The sequence below is a fragment of the Perca fluviatilis genome, chromosome 11, assembly GCF_010015445.1.
Source record: "Perca fluviatilis chromosome 11, GENO_Pfluv_1.0, whole genome shotgun sequence".
Classification (NCBI taxonomy): Eukaryota; Metazoa; Chordata; class Actinopteri; order Perciformes; family Percidae; genus Perca; species Perca fluviatilis.
This window is the reverse complement of record NC_053122.1, coordinates 34,293,972-34,311,063: the sequence shown is the minus strand read 5'-3', so window position 1 is coordinate 34,311,063 and position 17,092 is coordinate 34,293,972. Positions and strand designations below refer to the sequence as shown.

Here is a 17,092-nt window from a genome sequence, read left to right as displayed (position 1 = left end):
TGTTATTACGGATGGGTGCAAGCATGCACATGCAGGTGTGTGTGCGTGTGTTTGTATAATGTTTTGTTGTACTTTCTATTTCCCCACTATGCTGCTTCATAGGGATACCATGTGAGTCCTCGTTCTCTAGCCGTGGAAAAAAAAAAAAACAACCAACAACCAACTTACCATTTTGCACCGAGCTGGCGCCACTGCTGCCCTGAGCGGGGTTGGAGGGTGGGGTGGTCGTGGGGAGAAGGGGCAGCCCCTCTAAAACAATCAAGCAATGATCCTTTCCAAACTCAGTATGGCAAAGGAGGATTAGGCAGGCCCTCTTGTTGGCATGAAAGTGACACCATCCCTCTGCTAAGAAAACAGGCTTTTAGTGGCTGTAGGAGCACTGCAGAGACCATCGGTGTGAGCAGCACTTTAAAGCAAACGTCTCTTTGCTAACTATCATGTGTTAGGCCGGTAGGGGCTGGAGGTGGAGGAGGAAGAGGAGGAGGAAATTTGTGCTAAAATGGAGCAGCTCCTTCAAGTCACCTTCATGAATCTGCCAGAGGGCAATTTGCCTTGTCTCATTTTTTTGCCTCTCCCTCTCCTTATGCAATTGTTATAGATCCATATTGCACAAAAAGTCTTTTTAGCAGCCACTCCAAAGATTTGTCGAGGAGCAAAAGCCTTTCTGTTCTTTGTGTTCACACATTACCATCCCATTATGTGTCTCCCTTCACTAAATTAATTAAGTGTTGTAATGGGTTTCCACAGACTTTTGTTGCTTCTGCCCCAAAGATTTAGTTGGGAGGTTTGTCTCCTGTAGCCAAAAGGAGGTCTGAGTATGCAAGGAGAGGACAAATGTCGAGTATTTTTGTGTACTAGTAATGTCCTTTTGGTCTGAGGTGTGTCTTAACTCTCTAGCACAGCATGAATTTGATCGCCAACTATATATAGGAAGTGTTACACCGTTTTAGGTAAATGAGGGCATTGCTTTCCATTGTTGCTTGGTTTCTTAAATGTAGACACTCTTGAAGGAGGAGTGTGTTCTGTGCTGAATGCAGTGTCTCCAGTTTTTGTTTACACCCATGAACTGAATGTCCTCATACCCCTTCGCCCCCCTCCTCTGGTAAACATCAAAACGGCATGCACGTTTTCATGTTTACTTATCAATCCTATCATTTCAAGTGGAGGAAAAAAAAATAGAGGCGCTTTTTTCCCCCCAAAAGTGCTGTGTGTGACTTTTGTATCTTCTGTTAAACGCACCCTTGCACTGTCACACATTGACCACGCTCCAGAGCCAATCAATGGGCAGTGCGGTGTGAGATTGGACGAGCACGGAGTCTACCTGGAAAATGCCTAGAAGTGGGGAATGAATGACACGCAGCAAAGGGGGACAGAGAGGGATGGAGGGAGGGATGCTAATGTTACAGTAGATGGCTTTAACGCTGGTCACTGGCCCGCTTTCCGTTCTTTCTTGATACAGCCCATCTTCAGAGCTAACCTACCCCAACTAAGCTCCTTAACTAAGCTCTTTTGGCTTCTCCCTCACTGCCATAAGGCTCCCTCCCTCTCTCTCTTACTCCTGACTGATCCTTTGCAGATCTCTTACTGTACCCATCTAACGTGGCATGCTTTGCAGTTTTTCCTCATCTCTCCCCACTACTGATCCTATGCCTTTCCTTATCCATAACAAGCAGGCCTAATCCGGCCACAAGTCAGTTACACACTTGCATGCATGCCTTGCCTGCCTCCCTGGTCTCTCGCTCCGTTTTCTCTTTAACTGTTATCTAATTCTTCACCTCTCCTGTTCCAACTCTGTTATCTGAAACAAAACGCTCTATTTCGAGGCTATGTGAGACTGCCGTTTCTCACCTCGCTTTCTCCGGTGAGGACCCGTAGGCAAGCTCTCAGAAAGTTTAGCTGACTTTCCCTCCGAGCACAGCACTGGATTATCAGGCTTGAGTTACTAGTCAGCTACACCTACACCAAGGTCTGACATCCAGATTGTGTCATCGCTTAGCCACAAGATACAAACAGCGGCAGCCAAGAACAGACTGTCCAAATGTCTAACCAGAGAAACGCACACCGGTGCTACTCGAAGTTACTCACACCAGCCACAGGTTTACATAAAATATTCAGGTAGATTTTAAAACTTTACAGTTTCCAGGCTACGAGTGAACACTGGCAGAAATTTAACAAAGAATGCCAATCCTTTTAGTTTATTAGATGCAAATTCAGAATGCAGCAAATTGGCTGGCAACAAAAATGCCTTCTTTTTCTCTTGGATAAACGGATGATGAAAATTTCGAAATGTATCCATTATTTCAAAGCATTTCTCTCCCCAAATACTGGCATAGACCCGACAGACATTGAAGAACAAACTGCAACTCCAATCCAACTCTCCATGTGCCTCAGTGGACCCCTAAGATCACAAAGTGAACTGTCCATACATAGTTTGCTGTGCATTTTCAATCCAAGTCTCTAGGCCTACACATTGGCCTTAATCTGAATCATTCACAAGATTATCTTTAAAATGAACATCTCTTCCACAAGGTCGAGTGGATTTAATGCAAATTGTTACAACCTCAAGGACAGGTGGATTCTTTATGGTTTGATGACTTGATCTGATAATTTCTTCTTAAACTGTGCATGCTCTGCAGGCATAGTGTTGATTGCAGCCTATGGCAAAGTCCTATACAGAGCCTGCTAAGCATGTTTGCACAAGAGAGAAAGTAGAAGTTCTAATCATCCGCGATACGATCTGCATTAAAGATCATGAGCCGAACAAGCGACGTTCTTTGTTCAGAGACCGGTGGTAGTAGCTCAAAGTAGAAGGTTCCTTCAGATGGGACTCTTATTATTTAAGCTGTGAAACTGTAGGATTAGAGTTTTTGCTTACTTGTGAGTACCTCATCCCCTAAAGCAGAAGAACCCTGCTCTTACCCCCTTAAGTAAAATATATTCTCTGATAATATAGAGTTACAATAACGCTTTAATAAGGGAGTTAAGAGAAAAGAAAGCTTTTATATAATCACCTATTTTATCTGTTTCAGATAATGGAAGTCAAACTCACAACGCGACTAAATATTCCAAGACCACTAGTTGGTTGGTTCCTTTTCGGCTGGATCGTCGGACCAGCCCTACTACCTCAAAACTGCGTCCCTCTGTCACTGAGTGATGAAGTTCCACCATTGGTCGGAATGAGTGTGACGACGTCATTGTTGGTGTTTCCCTATTGGCCATTGCCCTTTCAAACTGTATTGGCTCAGACGTTTACCTCCGCTATCGCCTATCAAGCAGCTGATTAGTGTGTGTGTGTGTGTGTGTGTGTGTGTGTGTGTGTGTGTGTGTGTGTGTGTGTGTGTGTGTGTGTGTGTGTGTGTGTGTGTGTGTGTGTGTGTGTGTGTGTGTGTGTGTGTGTCTCTTTTGCTTTCTCTTTAGACAAAAATGAATGTGTGGAACAAGTAGGCCTATGTAATTTAGAAGAGAAAAAAAAACAATCACAAACAGCAGTGACACAAGGCTATTTCTAAATAAATGTAGTGGATGGGCAGGTTTTGATATTTCATCAAATAAAAATAGGGGGAAATGAAACTCCAGGCAGCGTTTCAGCGGCCCGGTGAAAGATGAACTACTCAAATAACAAAAAGTAGTTGGCCTACACATTATGAACAATCCATCCATCCATCCATCTTCGTCCGCTTATCCGGTGTCAGGTCGCGGGGGGAGCAGCTCCAGCAGGAGAAATCATGTTCAAAATAAAACCATCCGAAAGAAGCGCAAGAAAACGATGCCAGTGGGACTGACGTTTCACTTTTCTTTTCCCCCTTTCCGTTTCCCCCTTTCTGATAAAGCCCAAAGTGGTCTCCTAATCCCCTCCCCCCACAAGGGAGAATGAATGTGTGTGCATGAGCAGTGATTGACACGCAGTTAGACATCCCCCCCCATCCCCCACTCCCCCTGCCCCTGATTGGTGCATCTGAACAGGGAGCTGTGGATTTTTGCAAATCTCACTACAGGCTGTAGGTGGTTATGACCTGCTTCTTGTAGTTCTACTGGAACATAGGGTCAGTTTCAGCAAATATGACAGAAAGTTAGTTTTATAAGGCTTACCTACTGCACCTTTTAAGATGCTGTGGTTTCCTGTATTTTTTCCTCAACAAATTTGAGCAATACAACTAAATTAATGCTATAAAAACCTTTTTATATACTCCATCCACAACACTTAAAAACCATGAAAGCTTTTTTGGGCAGGCATTTTGTGGGGCACCTGAATGTGGGCAGAGTTTAGGAAGACAGTTGGCAGTCTAATGGGTTATAATGAGCAAGCGCTACCTTGAAGCCAAAGCTGGTGTTGTGGGCAGAAGTACAGCAGATAAGGAGTGCATTGGGGAAGACTGGGAACATGAAAGAAAATGCTTCGATACTTAGTCGGCAGTGGGAGTGGAGCGGTGTTGGTGTTTCAAAGCTCATCGTGTCCCCTGAAGGTTGGATACCCAGAGTTTGCAGCAAAGTAAACTTAAACACTACTGGGTGATGAATGCCCTTGAGCATATCATATCTAAAGGCAAAATACCTGTTATAAAGATTACATGGGGACTGGCTGAGTTTTTTTGCAGGGGTCTCCTGTCTAATTCAATGAAACATCTATACTAGGACACATGCTATCTGATAACCCCAGACACATAACCACACTCCAGCACTGAAACATTAAGATTATTAAGGGCGTCGTGAACCGAGCTTCCTGTCTGCTGGCTTTATAGATTACAGGGTAACGACTGTTTTTTTTTTTTCAAGCTGGACCCTATTTTCTTATGTTTTTGTATGTAAGTGACTGATAGGAAGAACAATCTTTGTATTAAGCATTATAAATTATGGATCCCTACAGAGATAGAATGGTCTTAAAGAGGTTTTAAAAAGGCCTGTTTAACCAGAAACAGCTCTGAGGTCACTAGCGCTAAACCCACCAGACTCCATTTAAAAAAACCAAGCTTTTAGCGTGTATAGAGCATGTAAATCGGTAAACTGTCTTTATTTCAACCAAAACTAGAGTTGTGATGGTTGGAAAAGTGGAAAGACGACCCAAAACGGCTTTTCATAGTTTTATTTTGTTTGTCGACTTTGATTGAAGTGTATTTTACAAGGCTAAAATGACTGTTGGCTTTAGTGAAGGCAATTTCGGATGTTTTATATTTAAAAAAGGATCTTACTCTTTAACAGAAAGGTCGACCTCCTTAGAAATCCTTTCCATGATGTTGTTAGACAATTAAAATATAAATCTGAGCCTGTCAGTTGCAAAATGAGCACTTTTGTGAACGTAAATACAATCTGCACAATTGACCAATTAACTTACATTGTAGCTTGTTTCGCTGGCTATCTTGCCTAATGCTGGACCAATGTCAAAGATTGTTGTTCCCATCATTCACTTAGACACAAAAACATAGGAAAATAGGGTCCAGGTTGAAAATAACGGTAGTTACCCTTTAAGGACAGAAAAGGCCTGACTTTGTGAAGCAAAGTGCTCAGCTTATATGAACGTTTGCAAGGGTCGTGCCACATGACAGTTTAAAGCGCTTATGTTAGCTGACATCTTTTAATGTATTGTTCTTAATAGGATGACTTGCAGGAAATCTCACTAATAATATCAGTGTAGCGGACTCTTTGAAAGTTCTCATCCAGCATCTTTAAAATGGATGAGATTCACGAACACACACATTTGATCATTCCTGGCAACGGAGGCCTCAAGCCTGCCTCTCTGCAAAATCTGCAAGTCAGCTAATCCAAGGACAGTAGGTCTTTACTTTTGGATTCGCAACTTAGTTGGTTGACAGCGATACATGATGTTGACGCTGTCGGGTGAAAACCTTGTATGTCCAAAACTGTTGCTTTTCAGGAAATGAAAAAAGGCTAACATGAGTCAGTTAAATATTTGTAAAACCCCCAGACAGACGTAAAGGGTGACCAGTATCAATGATTTATGAAAAAAATTGAAATGGTCAAAATATGGAGATACAAGATTTCTGCCCGACAGCAACAATGTATACAGTAATTTATTATTAAAGTGCAATGGTATTGCTATTGGTGCAACAAAATCCTTTCATACCCCAATGTTTCCATGCTGATGTTTAGCAGATATAATGTTTACCATGTTCACCATCTTAGTTCAGCATGTTTGCAATTGGCTAATTAGCAATGAACTAAAAGTACGGCTGGAGCTGATGGGACTGTCAATAGTTATGTGGACAGTCAGTCATAAACCAAAATAATAAAAGCAATAGAAAAGCAATGGACGTGTTGACCTGATGATGGCGCTTAATGAAAAGTTAAGGCATCGCCGAAGATAGAACAAGGCGGATATGAATCTGTGTTCCAAATTTTATAACAATTCCTCCAACAGTTGCTGAGACATTTCACTTAAAACCACAAACGTGAACGTCATAGTGGCGTTCGAGGAGAAGTTAGAAGATCACCAGTCATCAGGATCAATTCTCTGGGGACCACGAATGTCTGTACTAAATGTCATGGCAATCCATCCAAGAGTTGTTGAGATATTTCAGTCTGGACCAAAGTGTTGGACCTACTTAGCCTGGCTCCGCCCTCCTACATACTTCCGCTCAATTTTCATTTCCCTTCAGTACTCCGTCTGGGTTCGCGGTATGTTCTTGGGTTTTCTCCGGCCAAATATTTTGTGGTCCAATCAGCAAACCAAGGGAGTGGCTGAGAGCTATGACGTTGAGGACGTGTGCTAGAAAGATGCGAGCGAAGCCATTCGGTCCGTTGTGGCAACACTGCCGAATATCCAGAAGTTAAAGCCCGAGCAAGAACAATCTTTGCTGAGTTGTGTTGGTGGCCATGATGTTGTGGCCCTCCTCCCCACGGGGTTCGGGAAAAGTTAAATTTTCTAGCTCGCTCAGTTAGTGGTGAAGGAGTTGGCTAAGGCTAATGCTAGCAATGCTAATGCTAAATTTAAGCCGATAGTTGTCAGTCTCCCCTCTTGTTGCACATGCTCATGACATACGTCACGACCAAATGTTAGCAATTGGTTATGGCAGATCCAATAGTTTTAAACTTCCACAGAGTACCCTCCTTCAAGGAAGTTAAAACTTGTCAATGGAGAGTGGCCAGACTCTCTGTACAAATGAAATGTACCAGAGTCTGGTAGGACCAGGCTAGGACCTACTGACCGACAGACAGAAATTGTAATTCTGGTATAATACCAAAAAAAAATTCTAAAAGCATTATTTAAAACATAAAAGATATTTTGATAAATCTTCTATTGACTTAGCTCAACAACTAGGTTGGACTGATATTTTTTTCTTTTTTTTGTTTTTTTACTTTATAAACATTAACATTATAAAATCACACAAATTGCTACAGTCCACTTGTAGTGTGCTGCTGCTTGCTTGCTTGCTTTGCATATTGGCTGCGCTGTGAAAAACACCGTTACGTTTGCAGTTTTTTAATTAGGTCATCATCACTTTGAGTTTAATCTGCTCATGTTTACTGCAACTAACACACTCCCCGAGGAGCATCCCAACATATTTGTCCCCAAGTAATCTCAGCCACTGCTCACATTCATTTATATCAACAAGACTTGCACTCATTGAAAAATTGTTTTAATTTGTTTTTGTTGATATGAAACCAGACTGCAGGAAGAAGAGGGGATGTATTGTACACAGGCGATCGCTGCAGAATGTTAAGCAGTAGATTTTTAATGTGGAGGAGGTCATTTGCTTTGCTGTGGCAACTGACCGGCAGAGGAATGTAGTGAGGGCAAAAAAAATTCTTTAAGGTCCAATTGTGTGGCTGGTTCAGATGAGTTTTATTCACTGCGCATTGGAGACAGAGGTCCACAACAAGGCTGTGGAATTCTCTTTGACCAGAGGGAGTGTTCAGAACAGTGGGAATTCTGAGTTTTTGGCTCACAGGGATTTCTTTTAAAGACGTTAACTTTAATTATTTGAACACCCGACATTGTAACATTATAGATATTACAGAAAATGTGGAAAAGCATAATAGTTCTCCTTTGATAATCAGTGAGCAGGAAAGACAATAGGATAAGATAAAACTGAAACTATTAGGTAATTATCTTCTACATTTAAAAAAAACCGAGGCGAGGTTGTGGTTCTCCTAAAGGTAGTTTAGACATCTAGATGTAGAATCAGGTTCGGCATGTGTTAGTCTATATTAAAAGCCTCTCATGTACCTCTTAACAGAAGTGTATTATAGTGACACAACAGGATTGACATTTATATGTGTAATATCTCAAACAAATTCTTATGTTGAAGCAGTATGCCATGGTGCTTTCACAGATGTCATGTATGTGCCACTCCGAAACAAGATCATACAGTATATAACTTAATATACTTAATTATAACTGTGATTGCCGACAACGATGTTATGCTTTTCAGTGAAAAGCATTGAGATTGAAGCTAATTATGTTGCATTCATAGTAACCTTTTAAGCATTACATGTACATCACTGGCTTTCCTTTTGCTCTTAAATCCGAAATGTTTTTTTGTAGTGTTTTTAGTCAAACGTGTGCGTGTGTGTATGTGTGTGTGAGGTTCTCGTTTAACTACATTCGTGAGGAGTCTAAAAACCAGTAATACACTATACTTGTGGGGCCAAAATGCTGGACCCCACAACTTTAAAGGGCTGTTTGAGGGTTAAGACTTGGTTTTAGGGTTAGGGCTAGAATTAGGTTATGGTTAGGGTGAGGGTAAGGATTAAGGTTAGGCATTTAGTTGTGATGGTTAAGGTTAGGGTAAGGGGCTAGGGAATGCATTATGACAATGGCGGGTCCCCACAAAGATAGTGAAACTCACTCTGTGTGCGCGTGTGTGTGTGTGTGTGTGTGCGCCTCTGCGCCTCTTTCACATTAAATCCATCATTAGAATTCTGTTTGATCAACTTTGGCCCCGCCGTATTATGTATCGTGAGCTCATCTACACACAATGACAGTTAAGATATGAAATGACTGGGAATCATTTATTGGTACACATAAACAAAAAAACATCCGAATGTTGGTTTTAGGCAGCGCTGACAAGACTAGTTGATACGTTGGCGATAATTTGATGAGATCGATGTCATGTTGTGTGAATCACTCCCTCCTCTAACCCGCTGCAGACGCAAAGTCACAGAGCTCGTTTGGATGTGTATTACAGCATTATTTTATGTACAGTAGTGGATAAACAACATCGTCTCTTAGAAATATTTGAGTTAAGTTATTTCAGGATAATGCTTTCGCTGCAGAGTGTCTGTCAGGGAGAATTTAACAGCGGGGGATAAAACTGTCTGCTCGAGACACTATATACCTCTTGTCCTGGAATAGGTTGAAAGTGGTGCCAGCTCTTCTCCATGCTATTCCAAAACTTGACACAGTATATTGAGAGCCTTTTAAATGCTATTGATCAGCTCCCCATTTAGCCTCTGTCTCTATTCCCATGTTGCTGTTTCTGCTCTTTATTTCAGAGTAGACAATTATTGCAATATAAGAAAAACACATAATGCCTTCTGCAATGTTGTCAAGGCATATTTATGGAGGTATATTTCCAATAGAGAGAAGGCCGCTGTAATATGCTGTAATGCATTGTTCCCTGTGCTAAAAGATGCATCACATTTCTGCCTTGCCTTGAAGACGTGACTCACTCTCTGCTCGCCTTGATGACAAGATGAATGAAATTAACATACCAGTCACTTGTAATCACAATATTTAGCCAGCTGATCAAGTTTAGCCCCCTCACAGCTTTCAAAGGGCAGCAGGTGAAGTGTTGAGATGCAGGTAAAAGAGACAGGGGTGTCAAATTCAATGAGCTTCTTCCTTCGTTACTCATTCAATCCTACCCCACTGTTTGCAAATGAAAGCCCGTCCACAAAGACGTACAATCCCCTTCCACCTGGTGACACTGCAGTATCTTGTCAGAGGTGCTTTTCATCTCTAAATGGGCCCCAGGTTTTCCCACCGCTCCCCTGCTCTCAATATACTGGCTTTGAAGCATGCAGGATGCAGCCATCTTTTCTTATTCCTGCATGGTATTGCACCAACTGCTTCTCTGCATGTCATTTAAGAAGCTTGAATCCCAAAGACTACACACTTTTTTTGTCATTCTGTGGGGATAAAAAAAAAAGTGCTTAAAGTAATTGTTTCAACTCTGACTTTGAGCATGAATAGACACGTGTAAGAGTGGGAGTTTGAAGGACTTGCAGAAGGCATGATTAGATCATTTATGATCACTGACAACGATGAACTGTCTTGGAGGAGAAGAAAGAGTGGGCATTTGCCTTCGTTTGGAAAGGAAAACTTAAGATGGCCCAATCTGTACTTGTGCACTAATTAAAGGTGATTGTGTCTGGCCATTTTGAGTCCACACGCTGGGTCACCGCTGGATAGCTTGAAGTCGTTAGCGATTCATGATTGGCCCAGTCAGAATCCCCTTTAGAAAAAGCATCAACTCCGCTCCCAAGAAATCCGACTTCATCTTTGTCTTGTCAGAAGGATGTTGGCAAGATGTTGCCTCAAAGCGTTGAATGAGTATTTGATTTTAAGTCCAAAATTAAATCTCATCTGATCTCCTCCTAGACAGCCCATTGGGAATAATTAGACGAGTTGAATGAGGGTGGGTGGATAAGGCAGATTTATTTGCCTCTGTGATGGACTTTCGTCTCGCTGCAAAAGGTATGGGAATGTCATCATCAATCCAGCTTTGTACAGTGTCTGTTTTTTATAGAAATATCTTTGCATATGCACTGTGGGCCTTTGGACTGACAATTCAAGCATAGCTGTCAGCTATTTTCAGCGAACAACATGTTTGAAGTGATGATTTGCATTGCCAAACCTTTTTTTGGGGGCAGCGTCAACTCTATGGAGGAAGATTTGCAGCAAACCGTGACCAATATGTCACAATTGTTAGTTTGATTTGATGCAGCACTATGTGCATTTTTGGATGCTCTGACATGACATTTGTTGGGTTGTCGTAGTCAAATCAAGTTTGACCTGCGGTACTCTCTTTATCCAGTCACTTACAGCGACATGGCCTGTCTCTTTGTCGTTTGAAACATGTTGTCTAAAATTGTAATTTCTATGCTAATGTACGACAAGAGTAAGTGATTTGGCCTCATTTTTATATCGACAGACACTGAACATGAAACACATGTTGCTGGTGTTGCTCTCTCAGTTTGAAATCATTCCATCAACTTCTTTCAAACATGAACACCATTTGCTTTTTTTGTCACTTTAAGTTTCTACCCTTTTAAACGTGTTTCTCCATTAAACAGGTAGAAATAACTCAAAGAAGAATAGAAATGAAAGTGTCTCTTAAAAGACTTTTGAAAATACGGTACCTTAATGTTTTTGACTCAGATCTGACTTTTTTTGTTGTTGCATTTTTTGGACTTTGTGCCAAACTTGCTTTACAAAACGGGTGTAACACCTTGCACCATGATTCTTTCCTCCTCCCCGATCGTCACCACCTCCACTCCCCCTGTTTGGTTCACACAGCACCACGTCATTCTCCAGCATGCTCACGTTCAAGTAACTGTGTGCCGCTTCACTCACTATGTATCCCACTTCTGCTTATCTTCATCACTTCAGGTATCATGACAAACAGGAAGTGACCAGTAACTTCCTGGGAGCCATGTGGCTCATTTCGATTACCTTCCTCTCCATTGGCTACGGGGACATGGTACCACACACGTACTGTGGGAAAGGCGTGTGTCTGCTTACAGGGATTATGGTGGGTTCCTTTCTTCTTCACTCCCATAAATACTAGGGCTGCATGATATGAAGAAAATCTCTAATTGTGATTATTTTTGACTGATATTGCCATTGCGATATGATATTGGAGGGAATGATCATTTTTTTATCATTATTCTTATTTTAATTGAAAATTATTAAAATTAAAAATGATTATAGTAGTATAGGGATTTTTGCGAGGATCTATGCCAGACAAAGATTTTTTTTCTTTACTCTGTAGGATACGATTTTGTAGGCTGTGACGTCAATACTTTATTCAGAATGGTTTGACACATATTTTGCCATTAACAAATATTGCCCCCCCCCTTCCCCCCAAGCAATTTGTTATAAGTTTGAACTCCCTTCCATCAGCTGTTTGAGTCATGCTCCACTTTTTTAATGAACTGAATTTCAAAATATTTCTGTCTGAAAAACTTGAACACCGCTTGTTATAGTTATTTTCTCTCTCATTTACTTATATGGAGTTAGCATTCAGTATTTAAATAAAAAGCTGGTGATTCAAGATTTACGTGAAATGCCAAGCACAAGGTACTGTTCCTACTGTAGTTAAATAACATTCCAAGACAGCTGCTTTGTCTTGTTTCTTTACTACTTCTTTTTATTCGTTTATTATTATTATTATTATTATTATTATTATTAATGTAGTAAGTAGGGCTGCACAATTAATTGCAATTTAATCAAAATCATAATATGAACTAGTGCAATATCCAAATCACAGGGGGGCACAGAATTTAAAGGCAAAATATGTCAAAATACCATTCTAATTTAATGAAAAATTTGGGTGATTAAAATCCAGCTCTGTGTCATGGCAGTGTGGACAGTGTGTGTTAAGATGAACATTCGGCGGATCATGGCGGTGCTTCACGGGTAAACCCGTACCGGCGCCATGGAGAGATCCAAACACAGTTCATCTAAACACACTGCCCACACAAAGATGACACAGAGCTTGTTTAAAATTGGCAAATTATCCCTTTAAGTATTGTGGTGCTTTCCTGGCCTACACATAGTATTCTACAGACTAAAGAAAAAAGACTCCTCACAAACGGAGCCTCGCAAAAATCCCACCATGATCATTTTTATAGATTTTTCAATGAAAGTGAGAATAATGATGCAAAAAATGATAATTCAAAAAACTTGCAATTAGATGTTTTCCTCATATCGTGCAGCCCTAGCGGTAAAGTTGCATTTTGAAATCTCCCAGGCAAAATGTTGCACTTTGTTTGACCATGTTTTTATGCAACAGGGAGCTGGTTGCACTGCACTGGTGGTTGCAGTGGTAGCCAGGAAGCTGGAGCTGACCAAGGCTGAGAAACATGTCCACAATTTCATGATGGACACACAGCTCTGCAAACGAGTGAGTCACGTCATGCCACTGCATTTCCAGTAACTCTGATAATATATTGCTGTTTTTTACAACAGGGGAGTTGGATCGAAGAGTCATTTTTCAGGCTGTTAATTCAAATGCCATGTCATTTAAATGGTTTGTAGAGGCCTATAGAATGTGACTAAAACTAGACCTGCTAGCATGTGCGTTGGGTTCCAAACACAGGATGCAACTATCTAGAGCTTTGTCGAGGTAAAACGATGCAGACAAAAGAAAAGACAAAATTCAAAGTTTTAAAAAGATATAAGATAGATATAAATATGTTTCTTCTCTATCCCACTAATAATCTTTCTATTTTGTATCTTGTGATCCCTTTTGGGTTATGACCCCGTCACTTTGAGAGCCACTGGTTTTCAGGGCGTCCGCCTTATACGATATATTCAAATTTCCTATATAGTTGAATTACTTTATTACTTATTTCAGCTTTCTCTGTAGTTAATATTTTCAGACAGTAACATTAGTCACAAAATCTGAACATATCAAACGAGTGCAGCCCCTTGCATAGGCACTGTACATCTTATGTCTTTCTCAACCTCGCTTCACAGGTAAAGAACACCGCTGCCAATGTACTCAGGGAAACATGGCTCATCTACAAACACACTAAGTTGGTCAAGAAGATAGATCACGCCAAGGTGCGGAAACACCAGCGCAAGTTTCTCCAAGCCATTCACCAGTGAGTCCAGCTCTGTGTTTGCTTTGTGTTACCTAATGTGCAATAAAACATTTGACAAAAATATGACAAAGTTGTTCACCACCAAGCACCGAGGGGAATCACTCGGTGGTCACTCAGCAGGCCCAAAAAAAAACCTCCAGTTTTTATGTTATTGCAAAACAGTTCTTAAGATGTTGAATCCATGTGATGGTCTTTCATTTTATTTGTGGTACATACATATTTAGGCTGTATTATTAATAATTGTATTATTAAAGGCAGGGTTGGTAACTATTTTCAATATAGACTTCTGTTTGAAATGGCCTTTACACCAGACAGCAATAAAAAAACTTCTGGGCTCCGAAAAAGGAACCAAAAAGATCCGTCATCTGTAGCTGCTGTAATGCTGTAAAAACACCCACCAATCACTGCCTCGCGGTCCGCTTGGAAAGAACCAATGAAATGCCTCCTTGCCCCGCTGAGCGTACTCTACCCCTCCCGTGTACGAGCCTGAGTCATCAGTATGATATTAGCTGTTTGCTTCCCGGTGAATGAGACATGAAATAAAAATTGCGTTCCCGGGGGCCCGAGGAGATGCTACTTTCAAATCGCACTAGCTTTTCAACGTTACCAACCCTGCCTTTTAAAACGAGCTGATGAAATGTAGTCGTACAGTACCTGAGAATAATTGGTAGCGTTTTTTACGATGTCCTCTCCCAGAGTAGCATTTCCTGTGACTGTTATGCTCACACACATGTAATCTCGTACACATACACACACAGACACATACACAAGCACACTGCAATCTAGTGTAATGGTCCTTCCTATTCCCCTCCCCGTGTCCCTCTCCCTCCGACCCCCTTTGACCCTGTGCTTACAGTGAGAAGTGTAATGGTTTCACTTGTTTCGTGAATGTTGTGGGGTTAAAACTCTGTACTGTGTTCTGTCTTTGTTTTGCTCTATCACTGCAGAGCTCAGAAGTAAGTTGAGTCTTCTATGTATCCTCCTCCTACTGTTTCTTCAACATCCTCCTCCTCTCTCCATGTCTGCGTTTGACATGCATGAAAAAAAAAATGAAAAAAAGAAATGCTGAATGCTGAATTGTTATTTTTTTGTTTAGTTTTTTTACTTTACTTCAGTGTTCCATTTACTTCCCTCTTCCTCCCATCTCCCCTTTGAATGGAATGAAACAAAAGAAAAAAAAGCTATAAGCATCAACATTTTGCCACTGGTGTCAATAGTGGAGGGTTGTCTGGAGAGAACGTGTGAAAGTAAAAGCATCTTGCAGAATGAGCTTGAAGCTTTGTTGGCCTGGTCAGCGGTTCATAATCATCTACGATGTACTGTATAATGTTGCCCATGATTAATATAGCTGCTCTGGAGGCTATATTAACCTGCATCAACAGAACTCATCCTACACTCCTGATGGCTTTGTGATGACATGAAAACACACACACACAGACACACACACACACACACACACACACACACACACACACACACACACACACACACACACACACACACACACAGAGAGTGACATTGATGACATAGCACACAAAGACAAGACACAACACGTAGGCTGTGGTTTTGTAGAATAAGATTGTACTCCTAATGCGTTACACTAATAAGTAGCGCTTTTTAGCTTTTAGCCCCTATTCTTCGACAGCCATAAGGGATGACAAAGCCCGAGCAAACAGACCCATACGAGCTGAAACGGTTTCCCACAGAGAGAGAGCCGTAAGCGAGCAGTCTCACTCTGCTCTGATATACTGATTTGCACATGAATAAATGCCCTTGAATGTCATCCTGTCTCATAATTTGCCGAACAGGGAAATTCTTCCTCTCCCACATCCAAATGATGGCTGTGTGATGCCACCGCGAACAATGACACATTATTGGCATCAGCGTGAACGGTTCTTACAAGGCCGTAATGTATTTGATAAGAGATAAAAAAAAAAAAGGCACAATGTTGAAGGCGTCACAAAACATGTCCGATGTATCGTTGCACAAGTTATTTGAAGTGTCTTATGTGGCTGTATGTTCAGCAGTGTCATTAGACTTCATCTTTTATCTGTGGCACACACACACACACACACACACACACACACACATCAACCCATGTACATACGCACAGACAGACACACATTGAAAGACTCACGTTTCATTGTGCACAAAGTCACTCACAGTCACTGCACGCTTACCGAATGACCAGTGTGTATATATGAAGTCCTACCACTGAGCTGTGTGTAGCACTGACAAAGGGGCATGTCATTTATTTCCTTTCTTTTCTTTTGGGTGGAAAGAGATGGGAATGTTTTGATTTGAAACATAGATTTTGGGGTTTTCTTATATGGAAGCATATTGCATTCTTGCTGGGGGAAAAAAAAGCATCATGTTTTGTCATTGTAGTTATACCTTTTTGGCATTATATTGAATTTGTTTCCTCTTATTGAGAAATAAGTACTTTTTAGGTTGTAACAAGACCATCTCAGAGCAAGACTACTTTCTCATTGCAGCGAAAAATACTTTCAAGGTAAAAGTTGCTACTTAAAGCACTGCACTATAATGAGAATAAGATCTTGTTATAACAAAAAAGAAAAACAGATAAAACATGATAAACACAGCCTTTTTTTTTTCAAAATGACCGTAGTATGCTTCCGCAATTTTGCATGTTTTGGTTGGTATTGCATTGACCAAGACCAGGAATGCTTGAATGTATATATATGCATATATATTTCTATATATATTTATACATATAGATATGTAAAGACCATATATTTATGATGCATGCAGGCAGCCATCTCTCTTTTCAGTGTCATCAGTGAGAGACCAAGCCTGATAAAAAATGTGTTGTTGTTCCTCCTCCTTCTTTTCTTCCCTATTGGCCCTCTCTGCCCCTTCATCACCCCAAACAACCTGTCTCTCTCTCTCTGCTCCCCTCCTGCAAACCACCCTCTATTCCCTTATTCCCTTATCCACTCTTCTTCCCCCTTTCTCCTTTGTCCACCTCCTCCTTCCCCTCCTCTTCCTGTCCTCACCTCCCTGTGCCTTCACAAGACTGCGTAGTGTAAAGATGGAGCAGAGGAAACTCAATGATCAGGCCAACACCTTGGTGGACCTGGCCAAGGTAAGTCTCCCTTCTGGTGTCACTTTGAAGTGGATGTAGGGCTGGGCGATATGGAGAAAATCAGATATCACCATATTATTAACCAAATACATCAATGTCGATATTGTGTTGACAATTGGTGCTTTAACAAAATAGTTTCACAAAATAGTTTCACAATGAGATTTTAGACGAATAATCATTGATAATGTGGATATAAGG

The 17,092-nt window shown here is 41.1% G+C and overlaps 1 protein-coding gene across 4 annotated transcripts in view; it reads left to right on the top strand.

Moving 5' to 3' along the window:
* kcnn1a (potassium intermediate/small conductance calcium-activated channel, subfamily N, member 1a) overlaps nucleotides 1-17,092 on the top strand; it is a 51,306-nt gene that overhangs the window by 29,584 nt on the left and 4,630 nt on the right. Inside the window, exons 5-9 of one of the 4 annotated variants that reach the window (XM_039816620.1) lie at nucleotides 11,570-11,711; nucleotides 12,975-13,085; nucleotides 13,661-13,788; nucleotides 14,736-14,744; nucleotides 16,825-16,894. In XM_039816620.1, the coding sequence (XP_039672554.1) occupies nucleotides 11,570-11,711; nucleotides 12,975-13,085; nucleotides 13,661-13,788; nucleotides 14,736-14,744; nucleotides 16,825-16,894 (460 nt within the window). The remainder of the gene's footprint in view (nucleotides 1-11,569; nucleotides 11,712-12,974; nucleotides 13,086-13,660; nucleotides 13,789-14,735; nucleotides 14,745-16,824; nucleotides 16,895-17,092) is intronic. The other 3 variants (XM_039816618.1, XM_039816619.1, XM_039816617.1) reach the window with 3 other exon arrangements.